Source organism: Siphateles boraxobius, unplaced genomic scaffold (genome assembly GCF_051911475.1).
Source record: "Siphateles boraxobius isolate OS27281-9 unplaced genomic scaffold, OSU_SipBor_1 22, whole genome shotgun sequence".
In the NCBI taxonomy this organism is placed as follows: Eukaryota; Metazoa; Chordata; class Actinopteri; order Cypriniformes; family Leuciscidae; genus Siphateles; species Siphateles boraxobius.
In genome coordinates, this window is record NW_027508833.1 from 9,210,863 (window position 1) to 9,237,459 (window position 26,597).

Sequence of the window (26,597 nt, forward strand, 5' to 3'; positions counted from 1 at the left end):
CATTGGCCTGCTCCAGCTCGGTCTCAAGATCCCACTGGATGGGACCAACGACGAGGTCGGGACCCAGGATAGATTCAGGAGCTTGGGTGGCTGGTTCTGGGTCATACAGTCGGGACAGGGCATCGGCCTTACTGTTCTTAGACACTAGGCGGTAGGTGACGTGAATTGAAAACGGGTGCAGAAGAGGGACCAGCAGGCTTGTCAGGGGTTTAACCTCTTGGCGGTGCGGAGGTAATCCAGGTTCTTGTGATCGGTGAGTACAGTGAAGGGAGTAGCGGCTCCCTCTAGCCAGTGTCACCATTCCTTGAAGGCGGTCCTCATGGCCAGAAGTTAGCGATCTCCTACGTCATAGTTTCTCTCAGCGGTGTTGAGTTTTCTTGAGTAGAAAGCACAGGGGTATAGTTTGGGTGGAGACCCGGGCTGCTGGGACAATACAGCGCCCAGGCCAGTATTTGACGCATCCACTTCCACCACGAAGGGTAGATTGGGGTTGGGATGGTGCAAGATTGGAGCAAACGTGAAGAGTTGTTTCAACTGATTTAAGGCAGGGGTGGCTGACTCATTCCAGGGAAGACGTGATGTGTTTTTCTTGATCAGAGATGTCAAAGGGTTTGCCACAATGCTGAAGTTACGGATGAAGCGGCGGTAGAAGTTGGCAAACCCGAGGAAGCGTTGTAGCTCCTTTAGAGTGATGGGTCGTGCCCACTCGAGAACAGCTCGAACTTTGCCCTCATCCATGGCGACGCCGTCAGGGCTGCTGATGTATCCCAAAAACGTGGTGGAGGTCTGATGGAACTCACACTTCTCGATCTTGGCATAAAGCTGGTATTGAATGAGGTGTTCAAGGACCGTTTGGACGTGTTGAATATGGTCCTTCAGGGTGTTGGAATAAATCAAGATGTCGTCAATGTAGACGATGACTGTTCGATGGAGTATGTCTTGAAATACGTCGTTGATGAAAGATTGGAACATGGCATGACTGTTAGACAGCCGGAACGGCATGACCTGATATTCGTATTGCCCTGTGCACGTGGAGAAGGCTGTTTTCCACTCGCCCCCCTCGCGAATGCGGATGAGGTTGTAGGCACAGCGTAGGTTGAGCTTGGTGTAGAACTTGGCCGTGCGGAGTAGTTCCAGGGCTGCTGGTACCAGAGGGAGCGGGTAGTGGAATTTGATGGTCTGGTCATTGAGAGCCCGATCATCAATACAGGGTCGGAGACCGCCGTCCTTTTTTTTGACAAAGAAGAAGCCAGCTGATGCTGGAGATGTTGAGGGTCGGATGAAGCCCTTTGCGAGGTCCTCCTCGATGTATTTTCTCATGGCCTCAGTCTCAGATTGGGAGATAGGGAAGATACGGCCCTTGGGAGGCGTGGAGCCTGGAACCAGATCGATGGCACAGTTGCTGTTGCGGTGCCGAGGAAGTTTGGAGGCCTTCACCTTACAGAAGGCTACGGCTAGGTCGTGGTATTCGGTTGGAGGGTGAACTGAGTCAGTTCCCTCCTGGGGAACAGTGATGTTCCGGGTAGAGGAGTCACAGAGGCGAGACAGGTGGAGCAGCAGGATTTACTCCAGTGGATGATTTGACCGGTTCCCCACCGAATGTGCGGATCGTGCTTGCGGAGCCAGGGTAGACCCAGAATGACCGGTGTGTAAGAAGTTTGAAGAACGTAAAACTGAATGGTTTCAGTGTGAAGAGCTCCTGTCCGCATGTGAATGTGTTGGATGATATGGGTTACTCGACCTGAGCCTAGTGGTCTTCCATCGATGGCCTCGACTGTGAGACAAGAGAAACAATGGGTTAGAGCAATGTTGTTTTGTTGAACAAAGTCTTGTGACATAAAGTTCCCGGCAGCGCCGGAGTCAATCAAGGCATGGGTGATAATTTGACGGTCATTCACCGTGAGTACAAGAGACGCAGATATGCAAGAGTCAGGGTTAGGGATATCAGCAGGGAAACTCACCGGTCGTAGATTTCTCAGTGGAGGACGTATGGGACAGTTGATGCGGAAATGACCCGCCTCGCCACAATACAAACACAGGTTTTGACACCTCCGCCATTCTTTCTCTTCCAGAGTTAAACGAGAGGTGTTTATCTGCATGGGTTTGACGTGGTCAGCGGATGCGTGGGTAGAGAGTCTGGTAGGAACCACAGGGCGTGAGGTAAATACAGGACGATGATTCATACGGCGAGATCGCATGAGGTTGTCGATCTGGATAGCCAGATGAATAAACTGGTCCAGTTCTCTCCCCTCATCACGGCAGGCCAATTCTGCTTGTAATTCATGACTCAACCCTCTTCGGAACATCACCTTTAACGAGTCGTTGGTCCAATCCGTCTGCGCGGCGATGGTTCTGAAAGTGAGCGCATATTCGGCGGCAGTGGAACGACCCTGGTTGAGTTCAAAAAGTCGGTCGCCTGCTCCTTTGCCCTCTTTGGAGTGTTCAAATACCTCTCGAAACAGTTGAAGGAATGCTTCGAAGGTGATAAAAGCTGTGCCATCCGCTCGCCATACTGCCGTAATCCAGTCCAGTGCTCTTCCGGTTAATAGAGAACAACAAAGGCGATCTTACTGGTTTCGGTGGGATAGAGCATGGGTTGCTGGGCAATGATGAGTGTGCATTGCAGGATAAAGCCTTTGCTTCTTCCTGAGTCTTCATCTAACCTCTCGGGAAGTGCGAGGCGAGGGTTCGCGCTCGTGGAGGACTGGGCTTCTGTGGCATGGGTAGCTGGTTGTGGTATTTGCTGTGGAGATGGGTTGGGAGCGGGGTTTTGCATGGTTTGAATGGCTTTCACCAATTACTCAGTTACCGATGTGAGTCGGTTAAGTAGGTGGTGATGAGTGGCGAGTTGATCCGCTTGGGCAGCGAGCGCTGCGGTGAGTGCAGACATCGTTGCTGAACCTTGTTGTGGTGAAGTCTTCTGTGATGAATCACCGGAGGCAGTCAGGTCCATTTGCAACGTTTATTAAAGGAGAGTAGTAAACAGGAAAAGGGTCAGACACTGGCAATATCAACAACGAAGAACAGGCTCACACTTGTCAAATCCAGACGAAGGGTGAGGGCTGACAGCGAGCAGAAGAGAATCCAGGGTCGAGAGGCAGGCAGCAAACAACGGGAGAATCAGATCAGAGGAGGTCAAACAAAGGCAGACAGAATACAGGAATAAACGCTCAGAATGTTCACAGAGGAAACGAGAGTAATCAGTGATGGCAGGTGTGTGAGTAATCAGTCCAGGAATGATGTGTGAGAAAGTCAATACTCGGGTGATGGTGCCCTCTGGTGGCCAGTGAGGGATGTTGTGGGGTCTGAGATTGTGACACTTGAAGTATCTTCATTTTGTTGTCAGTTGCGATTCGTTTAATTAATTAATCAACACATCATACAATTAATCGTATATAAATATAGAAATCAATTGGCAGCCCTTATAAAAACATTTCATGTCTTTTAATGTTTCTAACATGTACCCCTGTAATGCACACAAAGGTGTTGTAATGCTCACGTGGGGACTGGATTGAAGTGTTGCCATTTTTACCAGACTTTTTCTTTAACTTTTGGTAGTATAATATTTTGTTTCCTTTATTATGCTTTGGATTTTGGCCTTTCATTCTGTCTATTTTTTCTGGAGACAGATGTCCAACACCAGGGTGTGATGGGAGTGGTCACGTAACCAGTAATTACGCCTCACATAGAAGGTGTGACTCCATTTTTTAATGGTGGATTCAGTCCAATGAATTTATTGTTTTCAGCTTACTTCAACTAGGCTGTTGGAAAGTTATCAGACTGCCTCTCCATGTTAACCCTTTCAATATTTCACCAGAGATCCTGGGACAAGTGCTTACTTCAAGAGAATAAAAACCATTAAAATGCTTTGCTATTCAGAGGGTTACTAAATACAGAGCAGATGTCCCTTCACTTGCACCATGGCTTTATTGCATTTGCAGTCCATTCTGAGTGGATTATGTATAGGCTATGTGGGTGTGTTTGTTTGGTTTTTAGTATTAGTAGCGTGTCTTACCACCAGTTTATTTGACTAACATCTGAATATGCAACCTTTTAGTCTTTCAGGTTGTCCTTTAGCAGATAAAAGCATTCGGAGTATGATGGCCACCAACTCACAAGAACTCAAGTAAGTATCAAACTGTAAAGCACAGACATGGCTCAGGGGGCTTTCACACTGGCAATTTAGTTCAGAACGGGGCACGGTTTGCATGAAAAATCGCTAATGTGAATGCTGTCATGGGACCCGGGTGCGCACTGGGGTACCGAACCCGAGAGTACCTGTAGGAGGTGGTCTGAGTTCGGTTGCTCCCGAACCGTGCTGCGGTTCGCATGTATGTGAAAACAACATGGACTCGGGTGCGCACTTGTTCAGGAAGTAAAGTATCCTGTGCATGCGTTTTTGGCCGATTATGATGTATTTAGTTAAATAAAACACACGTAAGGGATGAAGATTTACGACCAAGAGTGAGTCTGCATTGTATAGTGCGTGCAATCAGGGCAACAAAATAATGGAAATCCACTGTCTCCTCAAAAGAGTCCATTTCCAAGCAGCGGAAAGACAGCTAATGCCACACACACACACACACACACACACACACACACACACACACACACACACACACACACACACACACACACACACACACACACACACACACACAGTAAACCTGTGTTGTTTACTCAGCTATGCATAATAGCACCAAATTAATAAAAAAACACAATGTATTGACCCGCGTCGTGTTTTCTGTCATGCGCCATGCACGTTTGCAATGACGTAAGATGCACGCAAACACACCGGAGTTCGATAGAATCAAGTTGAGTGTGAAACCAGACCAACGCTGCGGGGGGCGCCGGGAATAATCGCGCTAGGCTTCGGACCGCACTAAACGAGCCCAGTGTAAAAGCCCCCTCATACTCAGGAATCAGTGTCATTTGTGCCTGAAACTGACATTTCATTGGTTATATTCTATTAGCAATCACCATCGCACACCTGCAGGTGATAGGTGCATATCATTGAGCTTAATTGGTTACACATGGTTCAGTTCATAGTTGTCGTCTCTCTTTAACGCATATGTTAAAGTCTAGTTTGTATTTTCGACAGTGATTCCAGTGTTCTGAGTATTTTGAATAAAGTGTGATCTTCGTTGACCAGTGTAACGTGACACTATGAATATCGTAAATAATAATATTAGTCAAATTATAATAGGCTCTTAATGACACCCCAAGTTTTTGTTTTCTCTTAATATTTTAGCACATGTGCTATTCTGAAGTTTTCAAGTTTTCTTAGAAATTACAGAACCTCCTGAGAATTAACTCGCTGTTGTTTTTTTTTTTTTGTGTGTGATTTTGATTTGATGACACACACTGACTTGAATGGAATGTGTGTTAAAACCAGTCAGGATAGTTAGAAAAAACGCTTACAGTATGACAGTGCATACGGCATATACACTGTTTAAGTTGTGAGCTCATTGTTTTGTATCAGATTATTAGGCCCAATTATGACTTAATGAATGCACTGCTCCATGCTGTGAAGCTTCTTCCCTCCATTTAAATAAGCAGTACATGACTTTTCCTTTTATTTGTAAGGTTTGTGGAAAGGCTGTTGTGGGAGTTAATGATGGTAAGGTCAGGGCTCTTCTTGTGCATGCTGGGCAGTAACAGGGTGAATTTCTGTCCCAGGTGCTCGACCCCGGGCTGTGATGGCTCGGGACATATCACTGGCAACTACGCTTCACACAGAAGGTAATGTACACACACTCCCTTGTGACAAAGAAATGCACTTAATTGTATTGTAAAACAATAAAAAATAAAAACCCGATATTATTAATGAAATAAAGGGCCACTTGGGTGTAATTAGAGTACACTTTCATATGTTTCTTAACACACTTGAGTACACTTTTAAAAGTTGCTTCAAATACATTTTAAATCATTGTTTTGATTTAAATCATCTTTTGTCATGCTTTAAAGATGTTAAAGCATGACATACTAAATCACATGTAAAGTACTTGATTATAATTTTAACTGTGGTGTGTTATTCAATGTTACATTTAAATTAAATTTATATGAAATCTACTAAATTACAATTTCATCATTACAAATATGTAATTACAAGACATACAAGTTTTATTAGAATGGCATTAAAGTCTATTTTAGTTTACCATAGATTATTATCAGTACAGCACACTTTGACAATACTTAGAAGACAATAGAAACAGTGGGTCAGAGCACTCTAAAATTCAGCTTAATGTATTTAATATAAATTGAAACTATATATATATATATATATATATATATTAGGGGTGCAACGGATCAAAAAACTCACGGTTCGGATCGTTTCTCGGATCAGAGTAACGGATCGGATCATTTTTCGGATCAGCAAAAAAAATAAAAAATAAATGGCCTCATGTCTGCACCTATAAACACACCGATAGTTAGGCCTGTCACGATTACAAATTTTGCTGGACGGTAAATTGTCCAAGAAATTATTGCGATAAACGATAATATTGATAATAAACGATAATATTGTCGTTCTGAGACCATTTTCATCTAAAAAAGATCTTTCATCTTCAAAGATCAATAAACTTTTATTTCTAAAGACTATTTAACACGGAAAACATTTTAAATATCCGCAATAAATGAACAAAACAACCAAAAACAATAAAAGCAAGGGACTCTCATTCTCTGTTAACAAAAAAAGCATGTCATGTCTTGTCTTACCAATGTGTGACTTACGTTCACACTGAGAATCATATGCATCATGTACTGTGTGAGCATGCGTCTCATATGAGTATGTGCGCTAGTTTGTGTGTGTGCTCGCGTCTCATATGAGTATGTGCGCGGAGAGTTTGTGAGTGTGTGCGCTCGCGTCTCATTGAGTTTGTGCGCGAGTTTCTGTGTGTGTGTGTGCTCGCATCTCATATGATTATGTGCGTGGAGAGTTTGTGTGCGCGCATCTCGCGTGTGTAGAGTTTGCGTGTATGTGCGTGAGCGACTTTAGGTGTGTCTTTGTGCATTTCATATGTTGTTTGAGCATTCAGCAGTATACATGTATGTTTGACTACTTAGTATGTGTATGCAAGTGTTTCATATGTGTGTGCGTGAATGAAGTTTGATTTAAGCCCTAGATGGCACCTTATATGAGGGAGAGAGAGAGCGCTCGCAAGAGAGAGAGAGAGAGAGAGAGAGAGAGAGAGGGACGAGCGAGAGGTAGTGCTGCGCGAATGCCTTTTGTGATGGCTTTAGCCCAGTCTGATTGTGCAACAAGGGGCTGCTTAAATGCTGCAGTGATAAGCGGTTGTTGAGCAGCCTTAGTTTTCACTCCTGTCAGTGAAACATCGGGGTGATGTCGCTTCAAATGCGTGGCCATGCTGCCACAGTGCCTACACATTGTCACGGTTTTATCCACTAACCTCTTTCCTTCATCATTATATTTGACAGGGAAGCCAAAATGCTCCCATACAGGGGATTTAAATGACGCGGGGCGTTCAAGCTCCTCCGTTCCTCCGCTCGCCATGACCACGCTGTGTGTGGACTGAACATGCGCACAACTTTTTTTTTTTCATAAATCAATCCGCGGATCACGTGTGTGCCGAACCGAAGATATTGATCCGAACGGATCACGGATCAATGATGATCCGTTGCACCACTAATATATATATATATAAAATTTATATTTAATATAAATTTAAACTACTTTATATTATGTAATTGTAAATAGCATGCAATTAGTGTCTGAAAACATTACATTCAGTTTATTCTTCAAAAGTACATTTCTTTCTATAATAAGTAATCATTTTAAATGTATGCTGAAGTGTACTTTTTCAAAAGAACTGAAGCAACAACAGCTTGTTTTTCCCCAGTTTGTCAGGATGTCCACGGGCTCGGAAGACTGGAATAAAGATAACACACAGTAAAGAGGACAAGGAGGACCAGGAGCCGATCAGGTACCCCACGCTCCATCTGCTATAAAATGACAGCATAAAACAATAATTATTTAAATTTCTGGATGTAAATATTGCAAATATAGTAATTACCAGCAAGTTGTTCAAAAGTAACCAATGTTTAATATTAAAGATGCAGTCCCTAACTTTTTTGTGTGTTCATAATTTACAAAATGTTTATAATAAGCGAGTACATCATGAATCCATTTTCCAAACCGTGTTTTTTGTCTTATCCTAAATCACTGCGGTACACCTATAATAAGTGTTTATATTCACACTATCATAGTTTTTATTAATATTTTGAATATCTCGGTTTAATTTGGGTTAAAGTTTTAGTAAATTTGTTGTTTTTGTTTTTATTAGAGTTTTGTCTATATTGTTTTCATTTTGTTTCAGTTTTAGTTATTTTAGTACTTAAAATGAGACATGCTGTCTTGCAACTAACTAAAAATAAAATTAGATTTTTTTTACATTTAATTTTATTTCAAATAAAGTTTATTTTATTTCAAGTAACGAAAATGTAAAATAACATTGATTTAGTCTGTCTGACAGAGATCCCGTGAAACAGTGGTTTGTTTGTGTTTGCAGGTGTCCGGTGCCAGGTTGTGATGGCCAGGGTCACATAACGGGTAAATATGCGTCCCACCGCAGCGCGTCAGGCTGCCCTCTAGCAGCCAAACGGCAGAAGGATGGCTACATCAGTGGGACCCAGTTCACATGGAAGGCTGGGAAGACAGATGGCATGTCATGTCCAACCCCGGGCTGTGACGGCTCTGGACACGTCAGCGGTAGTTTCCTGACCCACAGAAGGTGCTTTTTTATTTGCAGAGGAAATTATTTACACTGAAACCCAATGAAACCCAATAATGCTAATCACAAGTAACATAAAAACATTCAGATTCAATATTTAATAATGGCAAATTATTAAAATTTAAAGTTGTGGAGATGGTGATCTATCTATTGATCTTTTTTATTTAAAAAAAACAAACATTTTTTAATATTATTTTACAGGGCTTGACGTTTACTTTTTTCCCTCAGGTGCACAAGTGCTCATAAGTTGAACAATTTAGGAGCGCATTAAAAACTTTAGTTTTTAGTTCAATACAAATATTTCAAATAACTAGAATACAAAAAGTACACAAGGTTTTGCTAAAGGTAATTGCTGAAGCTTTTATCATGGTAACCTACATGGTATCACATATTGAGGCAATCTGAAATGTGTTGTTTTTTAAATCAAGTGACCAAAGTGCTCGTTGCTGCTGCTATCAGTGGTGCGGATACAGTGTTACAGTTATACAGAGTCACTGTTGTGACTCGCGCACAGTCTTCACAAGGACGAGCGCTTCAATCCGTTGCGGAGAGACTCTCTTTTCGTTATGGTGAAATCACAAAACATAATGCACACAAACGTGTCCCTGCTTGATATACAACCACTGATAAACAATCGATTTTGATGAGAAAAAAAAAATCCGCCTTAGTGCGGATTAGAAGCCAGAACCTCTGACACGCTTGGCAAAAGTTCTGCCACTGGACCATTAAATTTCATGTATAACAGTTGGATCTATGCATTTATTCACATGAAAATTCTCGCTACAAACAACTTATATTAAATGACTAATTAAACACAATGTACTATTTAAATCGATTGGAAAGATTCTTGTGGGCTACCTCTCTCTGGGTGAATCCTTATCCTCTCTGAAGGCTTCGACCCTGCTGTCCAAGCCGTTACAGACCACCTCTCACTTAAATGTTAGGGCATATGTGGCAGCAGATCAGGCCAGTGGTGCCTTACACACGATGGTCGTGTTGCAGGCATACCAGGCGGATCTGCAAAGTGATTTGATTCAGGGTCAGGGACTGAAGAGGTCACTGAGTTGCGCCTGCTGATCCGCTGGACTTGCCCTCTGAATTTTTCGGCACATCTGTAGAGACAGTGGTGTGTAAGATGAGAGAGGCAAAGGCACAGTCAGTATCTTTCAGAAAGGACATCCTGAGCCAATCAAAATCTCTCGCTACACCAGAGGAGTTGAGCACAGAGGAGGCGAGACGCTAGGAGGAAAATACTAGATCTGAGGGAAGTATTTAATAAGAAGCATATTGGTAAACAAGCTCAAATAAAGGTGTGTGTAGGGCACAAGCGGTTGTACCAAGCGTTTACATCAGTCCCTGAGGCTGGACTGATGATGTAACTAACATACTTTGATTATATAACAAACCGCCTTCTGACAGGTCTGGCACAGGTTGGTGGTAGAGCTACTAAATTCCTTCCGCATTTATTTTTTTTGGGGGGGGGGGGTATTTAAGTAAGGAAGCACTTGAGCATTTGGAACCAAGTAACAAGAAATCTGGACTAAGTTTTTGTTACTTGATTATACTAATTTTTATTATATGGTTCATTTCCAAGGGTGGTAGCTTTAAGTGACCTAGGCTCCCTTTAGTTACTGCTTGAATATAATTTAAGGAGAGAGCAATCTGAGTTTGTCCTTGCCAATCATGGTGTGATGATGGGCCGAAGTTGTTCTCCTTTTGTGGGAGCCAAATTTACATTTACATTTACATTTATTCATTTAGCTGACACTTTTATCCAAAGCGACTTACAATTGCTATATTTCAGAGGTCGCACGCCTCTGGAGCAACTAGGGGTTAAGTGTCTTGCTCAGGGACACATTGGTATCTCACAGTGGATTCGAACCCGAGTCTCTCACACCAAAGGCATGTGTCTTATCCACCTTAGAGATTCTCCAATTGTTGTTGGATTATTAAGGAGGATCTTTTTTCCAGTTTGAGTACCCTCCTCAAGGTGGATATTTTAGGGCATTTATCCCCTCTACCTAGTTTGCGTTGGGGTTTTAAGTAAGGGGGGTTGGTGGGCATCCCTCCTTGGGGTTCTCCACTTCCCATTGGAGCCTTAACCAATCCATGTAGAACCTAACATGCTGAGGTAATTTGCCGTATAGCATCCCTTCCTGTTATTGGGCATCTTTTTGAGTGCTGAGAGTCTTTGGATCCTGGATAAGTCCAGGCAGGATGCGAGTACTTTCCCCCAAATTGTTTTGGGGTAGTAGAGCTGAAGCTCCCCTGTGGTTCCCTAGGGGTTTGAGTTTTAGAATGAGGATAATGAGTAATTATTCTTGCAGTTCATGTATATGCTCCCCTGGAGGTAATCTGGTGGAGAAATAATTTCCTATGGGCTGTGTTAAACTAGAGATGTTGACATAGCTAAACTTAGAGCTCTGCTCTTGGGCCTTATACGGCAAATACCTGGCCCCACAATTATGATTGTGCATAGGCACAGCTACTGAGACAAGCATTCCGTCAGCATGGCGTAGAGGGTATTTGTTCTCTATAGTGTCAATCCAAGATGCAGTGTAGAGTTCCACTTCGAAAGAGAATGTGTTTTAGGTTATGACCGTAACCATGGTTCTCTGAAAGGGGAATGAGACACTGCGTTTCGTAGCCATGCCTCAGACCTGCAAGCACATCTCATTCAGACAAAGAAGTTGATGATGTACATTGTAGGTGCCCTCTTATACTCATGGCCGCTCTGGTAATAACGTCATAGACTGTCATCGGCCAATGAAACTGCCGCCTGAAGCACATGTGCAAACACTACAGTCACGCTGATGCCGTCCCCATAGCATCAAACCAAGACGCAGTGTCTCGTTCCCCTTCTCAGGGAATCATGGTTACAGTCATAACCTGAGACCTTTCTACTGTTACAAAACAGTCATTGATGAGTTTGGCAATACTGTAGGTACTTTGCAAAATAGGTACATTTTATGACCAACATGCACTGCTTCAAATCAGATGCTGATCGGTCTGCACAGTGCTGCATGAAATCAAACATGCCCATCAAAATCAATGCATGAGGTCTATCAGCAATCAAAAGAGACTATAGCATACATCTGAAAGGTACACACATTCTTTAAATTATGTGATGTCACAATCGCAAACTAAATCCAGGCTGAATTATTCCACTCAATAATAGCCCATGGGAATGCTTTTAAATAATGAAGATGTTTGAAATGTAATATTGTCTATTATTAAATGTATATTACATTAAATAATAATAATAATTACAATAATAATAAAAATATGAATTTTAATAATTGTTCAATTAAATATTAAAATATTCATCAACAATTGATCCAATTCTCAACAACCCCTGACCCAATTCTTAGTGGTACATCTAACCCCACTTTATATTTTCTATTTACTTTAATTAATTTTAAAAAAAGTCTAAATCAAATCTCTCATTTATAAAAATACAAATAAAAACATTTTATGTCCAACATAATATAAATAAACAAATCGATATTATGCAACAACAAAAAATTATCTTCAAAACCATTCAGATTAAAAGACAAGTTTAAAAAGAAAATAACCTTTCAATAAATGTGCTGAGATGAGATCTTGTGTCATCTATGGGCAAGAGGAAAATTAAAAGGAGGAAATCTTTCTCCAGAGAATAACATCTTTTATCTTACCCTAAACAACAGCATCAAGAATAGAAACAGAGTGAAGGGAACAACAAACAAGAAGATGACCGTAGTGTTCAGTATCTGCACACGATACATTCACAGTGTACAGTGAACAGAGTACAAACTGCAGATACAGTAAGAATAATATAGCTGCAAGCAGCCATTACCGGGGCCAAGCGCAAGAAGCGGAAACAGATGCCTTCATGGGTGGGATTGGCAGACCAACTGCAGCAAGGAGCAATTAAAGACATTTTAAGAGAATTTTTGCAAAATGGCTGAAAAATCATATATAAAGTAACTTATAAGATGATTTAATGGTTTATCACTTTCAACAAATAGGTGGCGCAGTTACGAAATCAATGTGATGTGGTCAGAGTGAGGTGACAATGACACATACAAAGTTTGGTGTCAAAATATCAAGGCATTGCAGAGATAAAGACTTAATAGTCATTTTGGCAGCATGTCTCAACTTTGCTGCTGCGGTATACGAAAACGGTTTCGTCTATCGTCACGAAATCCATAACTTTTAGTCGGCACGGTATGGAGATGACACGATTCGATTTTGGTGAAAATCGGACGAATGGTCTAGGAGAAGTTCGAAAAAGAAGGTTTTGAAAGTAAATAAAGATGGCGGACAGGAAGTTCGTCCAAATACGTCAAACTTGGTATCTATGTTCTCAGCATGACCCAAGGAATCTATTAAGACCAGGGTCATTACAATAAGCACATTTTAAAAAAAGTTATTAGCATTTTTGGAAATGTAATTTTAACTTTTGACCAACAGGTGGCGCTGTCTTGAAATCTTTTGAGTACCTTCAAGGCAAGGTGCTGGTAACAAATTCTGAGTTTCATAATGTTACAGCAATGTGTTCATTAAGTATAGCATTTCACATCACAAAACTGCATTGAAATCAATGGGATTTTCATGTTTTGTTCTATTATAGCGCCACCAAGAGGCAAAATCTCACAATTTTTTTTCATGTGTCCTTGGAATGAGCCCATACATGTGTGTGCCAAATTTGGTGAAAATATCTCAATTCGCTTCGGAGTTTTAGACATTTATATGAAAAAAAGCATCAAAAATGACTGACACGTGACTTTGATTTGATTTTACTACCCCTTACCATCAATATTTTGGCATTTGGGCTCTAACATATAGTTAACAAGCTATGGTTCCAAACTTCTGACGGTGGTTTCGTCTCGATCGGACTAGCGGTTTCGAAGATATCGGCAAATGTTTTTTAAGCGCTAAATCACAACGCTACACAAACCGTAAGTCGAAACCTAGCATGTTTGGTATCTGTGGACTCGGCAAGGATTCAGGACCTCAACGAGATGACTCCCGTGAAAATAAGTCAACCACAGCCAGAGTTATAAGCATTTGAAAAATAAACTTTACCACTAGGTGGCGCTGTTTCGAAACTTCTCAGGCTCCTTCAGGGCATCGTACCGATGACCCATACCGAGTTTCGTAACAATTCGTTCATGCGTTCAAAAAATACAGCATTTTAGCACATAATTCAAAATGGCCGACAGCCAAAATGGCCGATCTGGGAAAATTCGATATCAGTCGACTCGGCATGACGCCCTGAATCTACAGAGACCACTTTTATGATTTTTGGACAAACCGTTCAGAAGTTATGAGCAAAAATAGCCGTTTTTCATATCTCCGGACCAGTAGGTGGCGCTGCGCCGAAACGCAGCATGTAGCCTCAGGTCATGCTTGTGATGACATGTACCATGTTTGGTCTGAATACGATTAAGCGTTGCGGAGATACAGCCTTACGTCTGTTTTCGCAAGCGCTACGTAAAATTTGTTTGCGCGTTTATCGAAAGCGGTTTGACGAATCGACTTGAATTCCATAACTTTTTGTCGCCAATGCCTGGAGATGATCTGGTGCGATTTTGGTGAGAATCGGACAAACCGTCTAGGACGAGTTCGCAAAAGTAGGTTTTTTGGACAATTCAAAATGGCGGCCATATTTTTATGACGGAAAATGACGTCATAGGGTGCGATCGAATCGTCATGAGCTCAGGAATCAGAGGAAAAAAGAATTTTGTTGATAGGCCAAACGGTTCAAAAGTTATTAGCATAATAAAAGTGAAACTTTGGACAGGTGGTGGCGCTAGAGGCAATGAGTTAGAGACACCAAAATTGGTGCAATTACTGTTGGGACTGTCCTCTATCAGAATGTCAAACCGGAACAACTTTCCCGGACACGGTTCTAGGGGCTGCCATAGACGCCCAGTCGGAAGAAGAAGAAGAAGAAGAATAAATATAGCTGCAAGCAGCCATTACCGGGGCCAAGCGCAAGAAGCAGCAACAGATGCCCTCATGGGTGGGAGTGGCAGACCAATTGCAGCAAGGAGCAATTAAAGACATTTTAAGAGAATGTTGGGCAAATGGCTAAAAAATCATATATACAGTAACTTTTAAGATGATTTAATGGATTATCACTTTCGACCAATAGGTGGCGCAGTTACGAAATCGATGTGATGTGGTCAGAGTGAGGTGACAATGACACATACAAAGTTTGGTGTCAAAATATCAAGGCATTGCAGAGATAAAGACTTAATAGTCATTTTGGCAGCATGTCTCAACTTTGCTGCTGCGGTATACGAAAACGGTTTCGTCTATCGTCACGAAATCCATAACTTTTAGTCGGCACGGTATGGAGATGACACGATTCGATTTTGGTGAAAATTGGACGAATGGTCTAGGAGAAGTTTGAAAAAGAAGGTTTTGAAAGTAAATAAAGATGGCGGACAGGAAGTTCGTCCAAATACGTCAAACTTGGTATCTATGTTCTCGGCATGACCCAAGGAATCTATTAAGACCAGTGTCATTACAATAAGCACATTTAAAAAAAAGTTATTAGCATTTTTGGAAATGTAATTTTAACTTTTGACCAACAGGTGGCGCTGTCTTGAAATCTTTTGAGTACCTTCAAGGCAAGGTGCTGGTAACAAATTCTGAGTTTCATAATGTTACAGCAATGTGTTCATTAAGTATAGCATTTCACATCACAAAACTGCATTGAAATCAATGGGATTTTCATGTTTTGTTCTATTATAGCGCCACCAAGAGGCAAAATCCCACAATTTTTTTCTTGTGTCCTTGGAATGAGCCCATACATGTGTGTGCCAAATTTGGTGAAAATATCTCAATTCGCTTCGGAGTTTTAGACATTTATATGAAAAAAAGCATCAAAAATGACTGACACGTGACTTTGATTTGATTTTACTACCCCTTACCATCAATATTTTGGCATTTGGGCTCTCACATATAGTTAACAAGCTATGGTTCCAAACTTCTGACGGTGGTTTCGTCTCGATCGGACTAGCGGTTTCGAAGATATCGGCAAATGTTTTTTAAGCGCTAAATCACAACGCTACACAAACCGTAAGTTGAAACCTAGCATGTTTGGTATCTGTGGACTCGGCAAGGATTCAGGACCTCAACGAGATGACTCCCGTGAAAATAAGTCAACCACAGCCAGAGTTATAAGCATTTGAAAAATAAACTTTACCATTAGGTGGCGCTGTTTCGAAACTTCTCAGGCTCCTTCAGGGCATCGTCCCGATGACCCATACCGAGTTTCGTAACAATTCGTTCATGCGTTCAAAAAATACAGCATTTTAGCACATAATTCAAAATGGCCGACAGCCAAAATGCCCGATCTGGGAAAATTCGATATCAGTCGACTCGACATGACGCCCTGAATCTACAGAGACCACTTTTATGATTTTTGGACAAACCGTTCAGAAGTTATGAGCAAAAATAGCCGTTTTTCATATCTCCCGACCAGTAGGTGGCGCTGCGCCGAAACGCAGCATGTAGCCTCAGGTCATGCTTGTGATGACATGTACCAAGTTTGGTCTGAATACGATTAAGCGTTGCGGAGATACAGCCTTACGTCTGTTTTCGCAAGCGCTACGTAAAATTTGTTTGCGTGTTTATCGAAAGTGGTTTGACGAATCGACTTGAATTCCATAACTTTTTGTCGGCACTGCCTGGAGATGATCTGGTGCAATTTTGGTGAGAATCGGACAAACCGTCTAGGACGAGTTCGCAAAAGTAGTTTTTTTGGACAATTCAAAATGGCGGCCATATTTTTATGACGGAAAATGACGTCATAGGGTGCGATCGAATCGTCATGAGCTCAGGAATCAGAGGAAAAAATAATTTTGTTGATAGGCCTAACGGTTCAAAAGTTATTAGCATAATAAAAGTGAAACTTTGGACAGGTGGTGGCGCTAGAGGCAATGAGTTAGAGACACCAAAATTGGTGCAATTACTGTTGGGACTGTCCTCTATCAGAATGTCAAACCGGAACAACTTTCCCGGACACGGTTCTAGGGGCTGCCATAGACGCCCAGTCGGAAGAAGAAGAAGAAGAAGAAGAATAATAATAATAAATATAGCTGCAAGCAGCCATTACCGGGGCCAAGCGCAAGAAGCGGAAACAGATGCCATCATGGGTGGGATTGGCAGACCAACTGCAGCAAGGAGCAATTAAAGACATTTTAAGAGAATTTTTGCAAAATGGCTGAAAAATCATATATAAAGTAACTTATAAGATGATTTAATGGTTTATCACTTTCAACAAATAGGTGGCGCAGTTACGAAATCGATTTGATGTGGTCAGAGTGAGGTGACAATGACACATACAAAGTTTGGTGTCAAAATGTCAAGGCATTGCAGAGATAAAGCCTGAATAGTCATTTTGGCAGCATGCCTCAACTTTGATGCTGTGGTATACAAAAAAAAGGGTTCGTCTATCGTCACGAAATCCATAACTTTTAATCGGCACGGTATGGAGATGACACGATTCGATTTTGGTGAAAATCGGACGAATGGTCTAGGAGAAGTTCGAAAAAGAAGGTTTTGAAAGTAAATAAAGATGGCGGACAGGAAGTTCGTCCAAATACGTCAAACTTGGTATCTATGTTCTCGGCATGACCCAAGGAATCTATTAAGACCAGTGTCATTACAATAAGCACATTTAAAAAAAAGTTATTAGCATTTTTGGAAATGTAATTTTAACTTTTGACCAACAGGTGGCGCTGTCTTGAAATCTTTTGAGTACCTTCAAGGCAAGGTGCTGGTAACAAATTCTGAGTTTCATAATGTTACAGCAATGTGTTCATTAAGTATAGCATTTCACATCACAAAACTGCATTGAAATCAATGGGATTTTCATGTTTTGTTCTATTATAGCGCCACCAAGAGGCAAAATCTCACAATTTTTTTTCATGTGTCCTTGGAATGAGCCCATACATGTGTGTGCCAAATTTGGTGAAAATATCTCAATTCGCTTCGGAGTTTTAGACATTTATATGAAAAAAAGCATCAAAAATGACTGACACGTGACTTTGATTTGATTTTACTACCCCTTACCATCAATATTTTGGCATTTGGGCTCTCACATATAGTTAACAAGCTATGGTTCCAAACTTCTGACGGTGGTTTCGTCTCGATCGGACTAGCGGTTTCGAAGATATCGGCAAATGTTTTTTAAGCGCTAAATCACAACGCTACACAAACCGTAAGTTGAAACCTAGCATGTTTGGTATCTGTGGACTCGGCAAGGATTCAGGACCTCAACGAGATGACTCCCGTGAAAATAAGTCAACCACAGCCAGAGTTATAAGCATTTGAAAAATAAATTTTACCACTAGGTGGCGCTGTTTCGAAACTTCTCAGGCTCCTTCAGGGCATCGTACCGATGACCCATACCGAGTTTCGTAACAATTCGTTCATGCGTTCAAAAAATACAGCATTTTAGCACATAATTCAAAATGGCCGACAGCCAAAATGGCCGATCTGGGAAAATTCGATATCAGTCGACTCGGCATGACGCCCTGAATCTACAGAGACCACTTTTATGATTTTTGGACAAACCGTTCAGAAGTTATGAGCGAAAATAGCCGTTTTTCATATCTCCGGACCAGTAGGTGGCGCTGCGCCGAAACGCAGCATGTAGCCTCAGGTCATGCTTGTGATGACATGTACCAAGTTTGGTCTGAATACGATTAAGCGTTGCGGAGATACAGCCTTACGTCTGTTTTCGCAAGCGCTACGTAAAATTTGTTTGCGCGTTTATCGAAAGTGGTTTGACGAATCGACTTGAATTCCATAACTTTTTGTCGGCACTGCCTGGAGATGATCTGGTGCAATTTTGGTGAGAATCGGACAAACCGTCTAGGACGAGTTCGCAAAAGTAGGTTTTTTGGACAATTCAAAATGGCGGCCATATTTTTATGACGGAAAATGACGTCATAGGGTGCGATCGAATCGTCATGAGCTCAGGAATCAGAGGAAAAAAGAATTTTGTTGATAGGCCTAACGGTTCAAAAGTTATTAGCATAATAAAAGTGAAACTTTGGACAGGTGGTGGCGCTAGAGGCAATGAGTTAGAGACACCAAAATTGGTGCAATTACTGTTGGGACTGTCCTCTATCAGAATGTCAAACCGGAACAACTTTCCCGGACACGGTTCTAGGGGCTGCCATAGACGCCCAGTCGGAAGAAGAAGAAGAAGAAGAAGAATAATAAATATAGCTGCAAGCAGCCATTACCGGGGCCAAGCGCAAGAAGCGGAAACAGATGCCATCATGGGTGGGATTGGCAGACCAACTGCAGCAAGGAGCAATTAAAGACATTTTAAGAGAATTTTTGCAAAATGGCTGAAAAATCATATATACAGTAACTTTTAAGATGATTTAATGGATTATCACTTTCAACCAATAGGTGGCGCAGTTACAAAATCGATGTGATGTGGTCAGAGTGAGGTGACAATGACACATACAAAGTTTGGTGTCAAAATATCAAGGCATTGCAGAGATAAAGACTTAATAGTCATTTTGGCAGCATGTCTCAACTTTGCTGCTGCGGTATACGAAAACGGTTTCGTCTATCGTCACGAAATCCATAACTTTTAGTCGGCACGGTATGGAGATGACACGATTCGATTTTGGTGAAAATCGGACGAATGGTCTAGGAGAAGTTCGAAAAAGAAGGTTTTGAAAGTAAATAAAGATGGCGGACAGGAAGTTCGTCCAAATACGTCAAACTTGGTATCTATGTTCTCGGCATGACCCAAGGAATCTATTAAGACCAGTGTCATTACAATAAGCACATTTTAAAAAAAGTTATTAGCATTTTTGGAAATGTAATTTTAACTTTTGACCAACAGGTGGCGCTGTCTTGAAATCTTTTGAGTACCTTCAAGGCAAGGTGCTGGTAACAAATTCTGAGTTTCATAATGTTACAGCAATGTGTTCATTAAGTATAGCATTTCACATCACAAAACTGCATTGAAATCAATGGGATTTTCATGTTTTGTTCTATTATAGCGCCACCAAGAGGCAAAATCTCACATTTTTTTTCATGTGTCCTTGGAATGAGCCCATACATGTGTGTGCCAAATTTGGTGAAAATATCTCAATTCGCTTCGGAGTTTTAGACATTTATATGAAAAAAAGCATCAAAAATGACTGACACGTGACTTTGATTTGATTTTACTACCCCTTACCATCAATATTTTGGCATTTGGGTTAACACATATAGTTAACAAGCTATGGTTCCAAACTTCTGACGGTGGTTTCGTCTCGATCGGACTAGCGGTTTCGAAGATATCGGCAAATGTTTTTTAAGCGCTAAATCACAACGCTACACAAACCGTAAGTCGAAACCTAGCATGTTTGGTATCTGTGGACTCGGCAAGGATTCAGGACCTCAACGAGATGACTCCCGTGAAAATAAGTCAACCACAGCCAGAGTTATAAGCATTTGAAAAATAAATGTTACCACTAGGTGGCGCTGTTTCGAAACTTCTCAGGCTCCTTCAGGGCATCGTACCGATGACCCATACCGAGTTTCGTAACAATTCGTTCATGCGTTCAAAAAATACAGCATTTTAGCACATAATTCAAAATGGCCGACAGCCAAAATGGCCGATCTGGGAAAATTCGATATCAGTCGACTCGGCATGACGCCCTGAATCTACAGAGACCACTTTTATGATTTTTGGACAAACCGTTCAGAAGTTATGAGCGAAAATAGCCGTTTTTCATATCTCCGGACCAGTAGGTGGCGCTGCGCCGAAACGCAGCATGTAGCCTCAGGTCATGCTTGTGATGACATGTACCAAGTTTGGTCTGAATACGATTAAGCGTTGCGGAGATACAGCCTTACGTCTGTTTTTGCAAGCGCTACGTAAAATTTGTTTGCGCGTTTATCGAAAGCGGTTTGACAAATCGACTTGAATTCCATAACTTTTTGTCGCCAATACCTGGAGATGATCTGGTGCGATTTTGGTGCGAATCGGACAAACCGTCTAGGACGAGTTCGCAAAAGTAGGTTTTTTGGACAATTCAAAATGGCGGCCATATTTTTATGACGGAAAATGACGTCATAGGGTGCGATCGATTCGTCATGAGCTCAGGAATCAGAGGAAAAAATTATTTTGTTGATAGGCCAAACGGTTCAAAAGTTATTAGCATAATAAAAGTGAAACTTTGGACAGGTGGTGGCGCTAGAGGCAATGATTTAGAGACACCAAAATTGGTGCAATTGATGTTGGGACTGTCCTCTATCAGAATGTCAAACCAAAACAACTTTCCCGGACACGGTTCTATGGGCTGCCATAGACGCCCAGTCGGAAGAAGAAGAAGAAGAAGAAGAAGAATAATAATAATAATAATAAGAACCGGAACAGATACAATAGGTGCCTCCGCACCTTCGGTGCTTGGCCCCTAATAAGAACCGGAACAGATACAATAGGTGCCTCCGCACCTTCGGTGCTTGGCCCCTAAATATAGCTGCAAGCAGCCATTACCGGGGCCAAGCGCAAGAAGCGGCAACAGATGCCATCATGGGTGGGAGTGGCAGACCAACTGCAGCAAGGAGCAATTAAAGACATTTAAAGATGAATTTAGGCAAATGGCTAAAAAATCATATATACAGTAACTTTTAAGATGATTTAATGGATTATCACTTTCGACCAATAGGTGGCGCAGTTACGAAATCGATGTGATGTGGTCAGAGTGAGGTGACAATGACACATACAAAGTTTGGTGTCAAAATATCAAGGCATTGCAGAGATAAAGACTTAATAGTCATTTTGGCAGCATGTCTCAACTTTGCTGCTGCGGTATACGAAAACGGTTTCATCTATCGTCACGAAATCCATAACTTTTAGTCGGCACGGTATGGAGATGACACGATTCGATTTTGGTGAAAATCGGACGAATGGTCTAGGAGAAGTTCGAAAAAGAAGGTTTTGAAAGTAAATAAAGATGGCGGACAGGAAGTTCGTCCAAATACGTCAAACTTGGTATCTATGTTCTCGGCATGACCCAAGGAATCTATTAAGACCAGTGTCATTACAATAAGCACATTTTAAAAAAAGTTATTAGCATTTTTGGAAATGTAATTTTAACTTTTGACCAACAGGTGGCGCTGTCTTGAAATCTTTTGAGTACCTTTAAGGCAAGGTGCTGGTAACAAATTCTGAGTTTCATAATGTTACAGCAATGTGTTCATTAAGTATAGCATTTCACATCACAAAACTGCATTGAAATCAATGGGATTTTCATGTTTTGTTCTATTATAGCGCCACCAAGAGGCAAAATCTCACATTTTTTTTCATGTGTCCTTGGAATGAGCCCATACATGTGTGTGCCAAATTTGGTGAAAATATCTCAATTCGCTTCGGAGTTTTAGACATTTATATGAAAAAAAGCATCAAAAATGACTGACACGTGACTTTGATTTGATTTTACTACCCCTTACCATCAATATTTTGGCATTTGGGCTAACACATATAGTTAACAAGCTATGGTTCCAAACTTCTGACGGTGGTTTCGTCTCGATCGGACTAGCGGTTTCGAAGATATCGGCAAATGTTTTTTAAGCGCTAAATCACAACGCTACACAAACCGTAAGTCGAAACCTAGCATGTTTGGTATCTGTGGACTCGGCAAGGATTCAGGACCTCAACGAGATGACTCCCGTGAAAATAAGTCAACCACAGCCAGAGTTATAAGCATTTGAAAAATAAATGTTACCACTAGGTGGCGCTGTTTCGAAACTTCTCAGGCTCCTTCAGGGCATCGTACCGATGACCCATACCGAGTTTCGTAACAATTCGTTCATGCGTTCAAAAAATACAGCATTTTAGCACATAATTCAAAATGGCCGACAGCCAAAATGGCCGATCTGGGAAAATTCGATATCAGTCGACTCGGCATGACGCCCTGAATCTACAGAGACCACTTTTATGATTTTTGGACAAACCGTTCAGAAGTTATGAGCGAAAATAGCCGTTTTTCATATCTCCGGACCAGTAGGTGGCGCTGCGCCGAAACGCAGCATGTAGCCTCAGGTCATGCTTGTGATGACATGTACCAAGTTTGGTCTGAATACGATTAAGCGTTGCGGAGATACAGCCTTACGTCTGTTTTTGCAAGCGCTACGTAAAATTTGTTTGCGCGTTTATCGAAAGCGGTTTGACAAATCGACTTGAATTCCATAACTTTTTGTCGCCAATACCTGGCGATGATCTGGTGCGATTTTGGTGCGAATCGGACAAACCGTCTAGGACGAGTTCGCAAAAGTAGGTTTTTTGGACAATTCAAAATGGCGGCCATATTTTTATGACGGAAAATGACGTCATAGGGTGCGATCGATTCGTCATGAGCTCAGGAATCAGAGGAAAAAATTATTTTGTTGATAGGCCAAACGGTTCAAAAGTTATTAGCATAATAAAAGTGAAACTTTGGACAGGTGGTGGCGCTAGAGGCAATGATTTAGAGACACCAAAATTGGTGCAATTGATGTTGGGACTGTCCTCTATCAGAATGTCAAACCAAAACAACTTTCCCGGACACGGTTCTATGGGCTGCCATAGACGCCCAGTCGGAAGAAGAAGAAGAAGAAGAAGAAGAATAATAATAATAATAATAAGAACCGGAACAGATACAATAGGTGCCTCCGCACCTTCGGTGCTTGGCCCCTAATAAGAACCGGAACAGATACAATAGGTGCCTCCGCACCTTCGGTGCTTGGCCCCTAAATATAGCTGCAAGCAGCCATTACCGGGGCCAAGCGCAAGAAGCGGCAACAGATGCCATCATGGGTGGGAGTGGCAGACCAACTGCAGCAAGGAGCAATTAAAGACATTTAAAGATGAATTTAGGCAAATGGCTAAAAAATCATATATACAGTAACTTTTAAGATGATTTAATGGATTATCACTTTCGACCAATAGGTGGCGCAGTTACGAAATCGATGTGATGTGGTCAGAGTGAGGTGACAATGACACATACAAAGTTTGGTGTCAAAATATCAAGGCATTGCAGAGATAAAGACTTAATAGTCATTTTGGCAGCATGTCTCAACTTTGCTGCTGCGGTATACGAAAACGGTTTCATCTATCGTCACGAAATCCATAACTTTTAGTCGGCACGGTATGGAGATGACACGATTCGATTTTGGTGAAAATCGGACGAATGGTCTAGGAGAAGTTCGAAAAAGAAGGTTTTGAAAGTAAATAAAGATGGCGGACAGGAAGTTCGTCCAAATACGTCAAACTTGGTATCTATGTTCTCGGCATGACCCAAGGAATCTATTAAGACCAGTGTCATTACAATAAGCACATTTTAAAAAAAGTTATTAGCATTTTTGGAAATGTAATTTTAACTTTTGACCAACAGGTGGCGCTGTCTTGAAATCTTTTGAGTACCTTTAAGGCAAGGTGCTGGTAACAAATTCTGAGTTTCATAATGTTACAGCAATGTGTTCATTAAGTATAGCATTTCACATCACAAAACTGCATTGAAATCAATGGGATTTTCATGTTTTGTTCTATTATAGCGCCACCAAGAGGCAAAATCTCACATTTTTTTTCATGTGTCCTTGGAATGAGCCCATACATGTGTGTGCCAAATTTGGTGAAAATATCTCAATTCGCTTCGGAGTTTTAGACATTTATATGAAAAAAAGCATCAAAAATGACTGACACGTGACTTTGATTTGATTTTACTACCCCTTACCATCAATATTTTGGCATTTGGGCTAACACATATAGTTAACAAGCTATGGTTCCAAACTTCTGACGGTGGTTTCGTCTCGATCGGACTAGCGGTTTCGAAGATATCGGCAAATGTTTTTTAAGCGCTAAATCACAACGCTACACAAACCGTAAGTCGAAACCTAGCATGTTTGGTATCTGTGGACTCGGCAAGGATTCAGGACCTCAACGAGATGACTCCCGTGAAAATAAGTCAACCACAGCCAGAGTTATAAGCATTTGAAAAATAAATGTTACCACTAGGTGGCGCTGTTTCGAAACTTCTCAGGCTCCTTCAGGGCATCGTACCGATGACCCATACCGAGTTTCGTAACAATTCGTTCATGCGTTCAAAAAATACAGCATTTTAGCACATAATTCAAAATGGCCGACAGCCAAAATGGCCGATCTGGGAAAATTCGATATCAGTCGACTCGGCATGACGCCCTGAATCTACAGAGACCACTTTTATGATTTTTGGACAAACCGTTCAGAAGTTATGAGCGAAAATAGCCGTTTTTCATATCTCCGGACCAGTAGGTGGCGCTGCGCCGAAACGCAGCATGTAGCCTCAGGTCATGCTTGTGATGACATGTACCAAGTTTGGTCTGAATACGATTAAGCGTTGCGGAGATACAGCCTTACGTCTGTTTTTGCAAGCGCTACGTAAAATTTGTTTGCGCGTTTATCGAAAGCGGTTTGACAAATCGACTTGAATTCCATAACTTTTTGTCGCCAATACCTGGAGATGATCTGGTGCGATTTTGGTGCGAATCGGACAAACCGTCTAGGACGAGTTCGCAAAAGTAGGTTTTTTGGACAATTCAAAATGGCGGCCATATTTTTATGACGGAAAATGACGTCATAGGGTGCGATCGATTCGTCATGAGCTCAGGAATCAGAGGAAAAAATTATTTTGTTGATAGGCCAAACGGTTCAAAAGTTATTAGCATAATAAAAGTGAAACTTTGGACAGGTGGTGGCGCTAGAGGCAATGAGTTAGAGACACCAAAATTGGTGCAATTGATGTTGGGACTGTCCTCTATCAGAATGTCAAACCAAAACAACTTTCCCGGACACGGTTCTATGGGCTGCCATAGACGCCCAGTCGGAAGAAGAAGAAGAAGAAGAAGAAGAAGAATAATAATAATAATAAGAACCGGAACAGATACAATAGGTGCCTCCGCACCTTCGGTGCTTGGCCCCTAATAAGAACCGGAACAGATACAATAGGTGCCTCCGCACCTTCGGTGCTTGGCCCCTAAATATAGCTGCAAGCAGCCATTACCGGGGCCAAGCGCAAGAAGCGGCAACAGATGCCATCATGGGTGGGAGTGGCAGACCAACTGCAGCAAGGAGCAATTAAAGACATTTAAAGATGAATTTAGGCAAATGGCTAAAAAATCATATATACAGTAACTTTTAAGATGATTTAATGGATTATCACTTTCGACCAATAGGTGGCGCAGTTACGAAATCGATGTGATGTGGTCAGAGTGAGGTGACAATGACACATACAAAGTTTGGTGTCAAAATATCAAGGCATTGCAGAGATAAAGACTTAATAGTCATTTTGGCAGCATGTCTCAACTTTGCTGCTGCGGTATACGAAAACGGTTTCATCTATCGTCACGAAATCCATAACTTTTAGTCGGCACGGTATGGAGATGACACGATTCGATTTTGGTGAAAATCGGACGAATGGTCTAGGAGAAGTTCGAAAAAGAAGGTTTTGAAAGTAAATAAAGATGGCGGACAGGAAGTTCGTCCAAATACGTCAAACTTGGTATCTATGTTCTCGGCATGACCCAAGGAATCTATTAAGACCAGTGTCATTACAATAAGCACATTTTAAAAAAAGTTATTAGCATTTTTGGAAATGTAATTTTAACTTTTGACCAACAGGTGGCGCTGTCTTGAAATCTTTTGAGTACCTTTAAGGCAAGGTGCTGGTAACAAATTCTGAGTTTCATAATGTTACAGCAATGTGTTCATTAAGTATAGCATTTCACATCACAAAACTGCATTGAAATCAATGGGATTTTCATGTTTTGTTCTATTATAGCGCCACCAAGAGGCAAAATCTCACATTTTTTTTT

General features: G+C 41.5%; 1 protein-coding gene across 1 annotated transcript in view; it reads left to right on the plus strand.

Moving 5' to 3' along the window:
• The window catches only part of myt1lb (myelin transcription factor 1-like, b), a 267,848-nt gene that overhangs the window by 209,738 nt on the left and 31,513 nt on the right, over positions 1-26,597 (plus strand). Inside the window, exons 15-18 of the mRNA XM_077238574.1 lie at positions 4,058-4,126; positions 5,680-5,742; positions 7,860-7,943; positions 8,529-8,750. Coding sequence (XP_077094689.1) covers positions 4,058-4,126; positions 5,680-5,742; positions 7,860-7,943; positions 8,529-8,750 — 438 coding nt within the window. The remainder of the gene's footprint in view (positions 1-4,057; positions 4,127-5,679; positions 5,743-7,859; positions 7,944-8,528; positions 8,751-26,597) is intronic.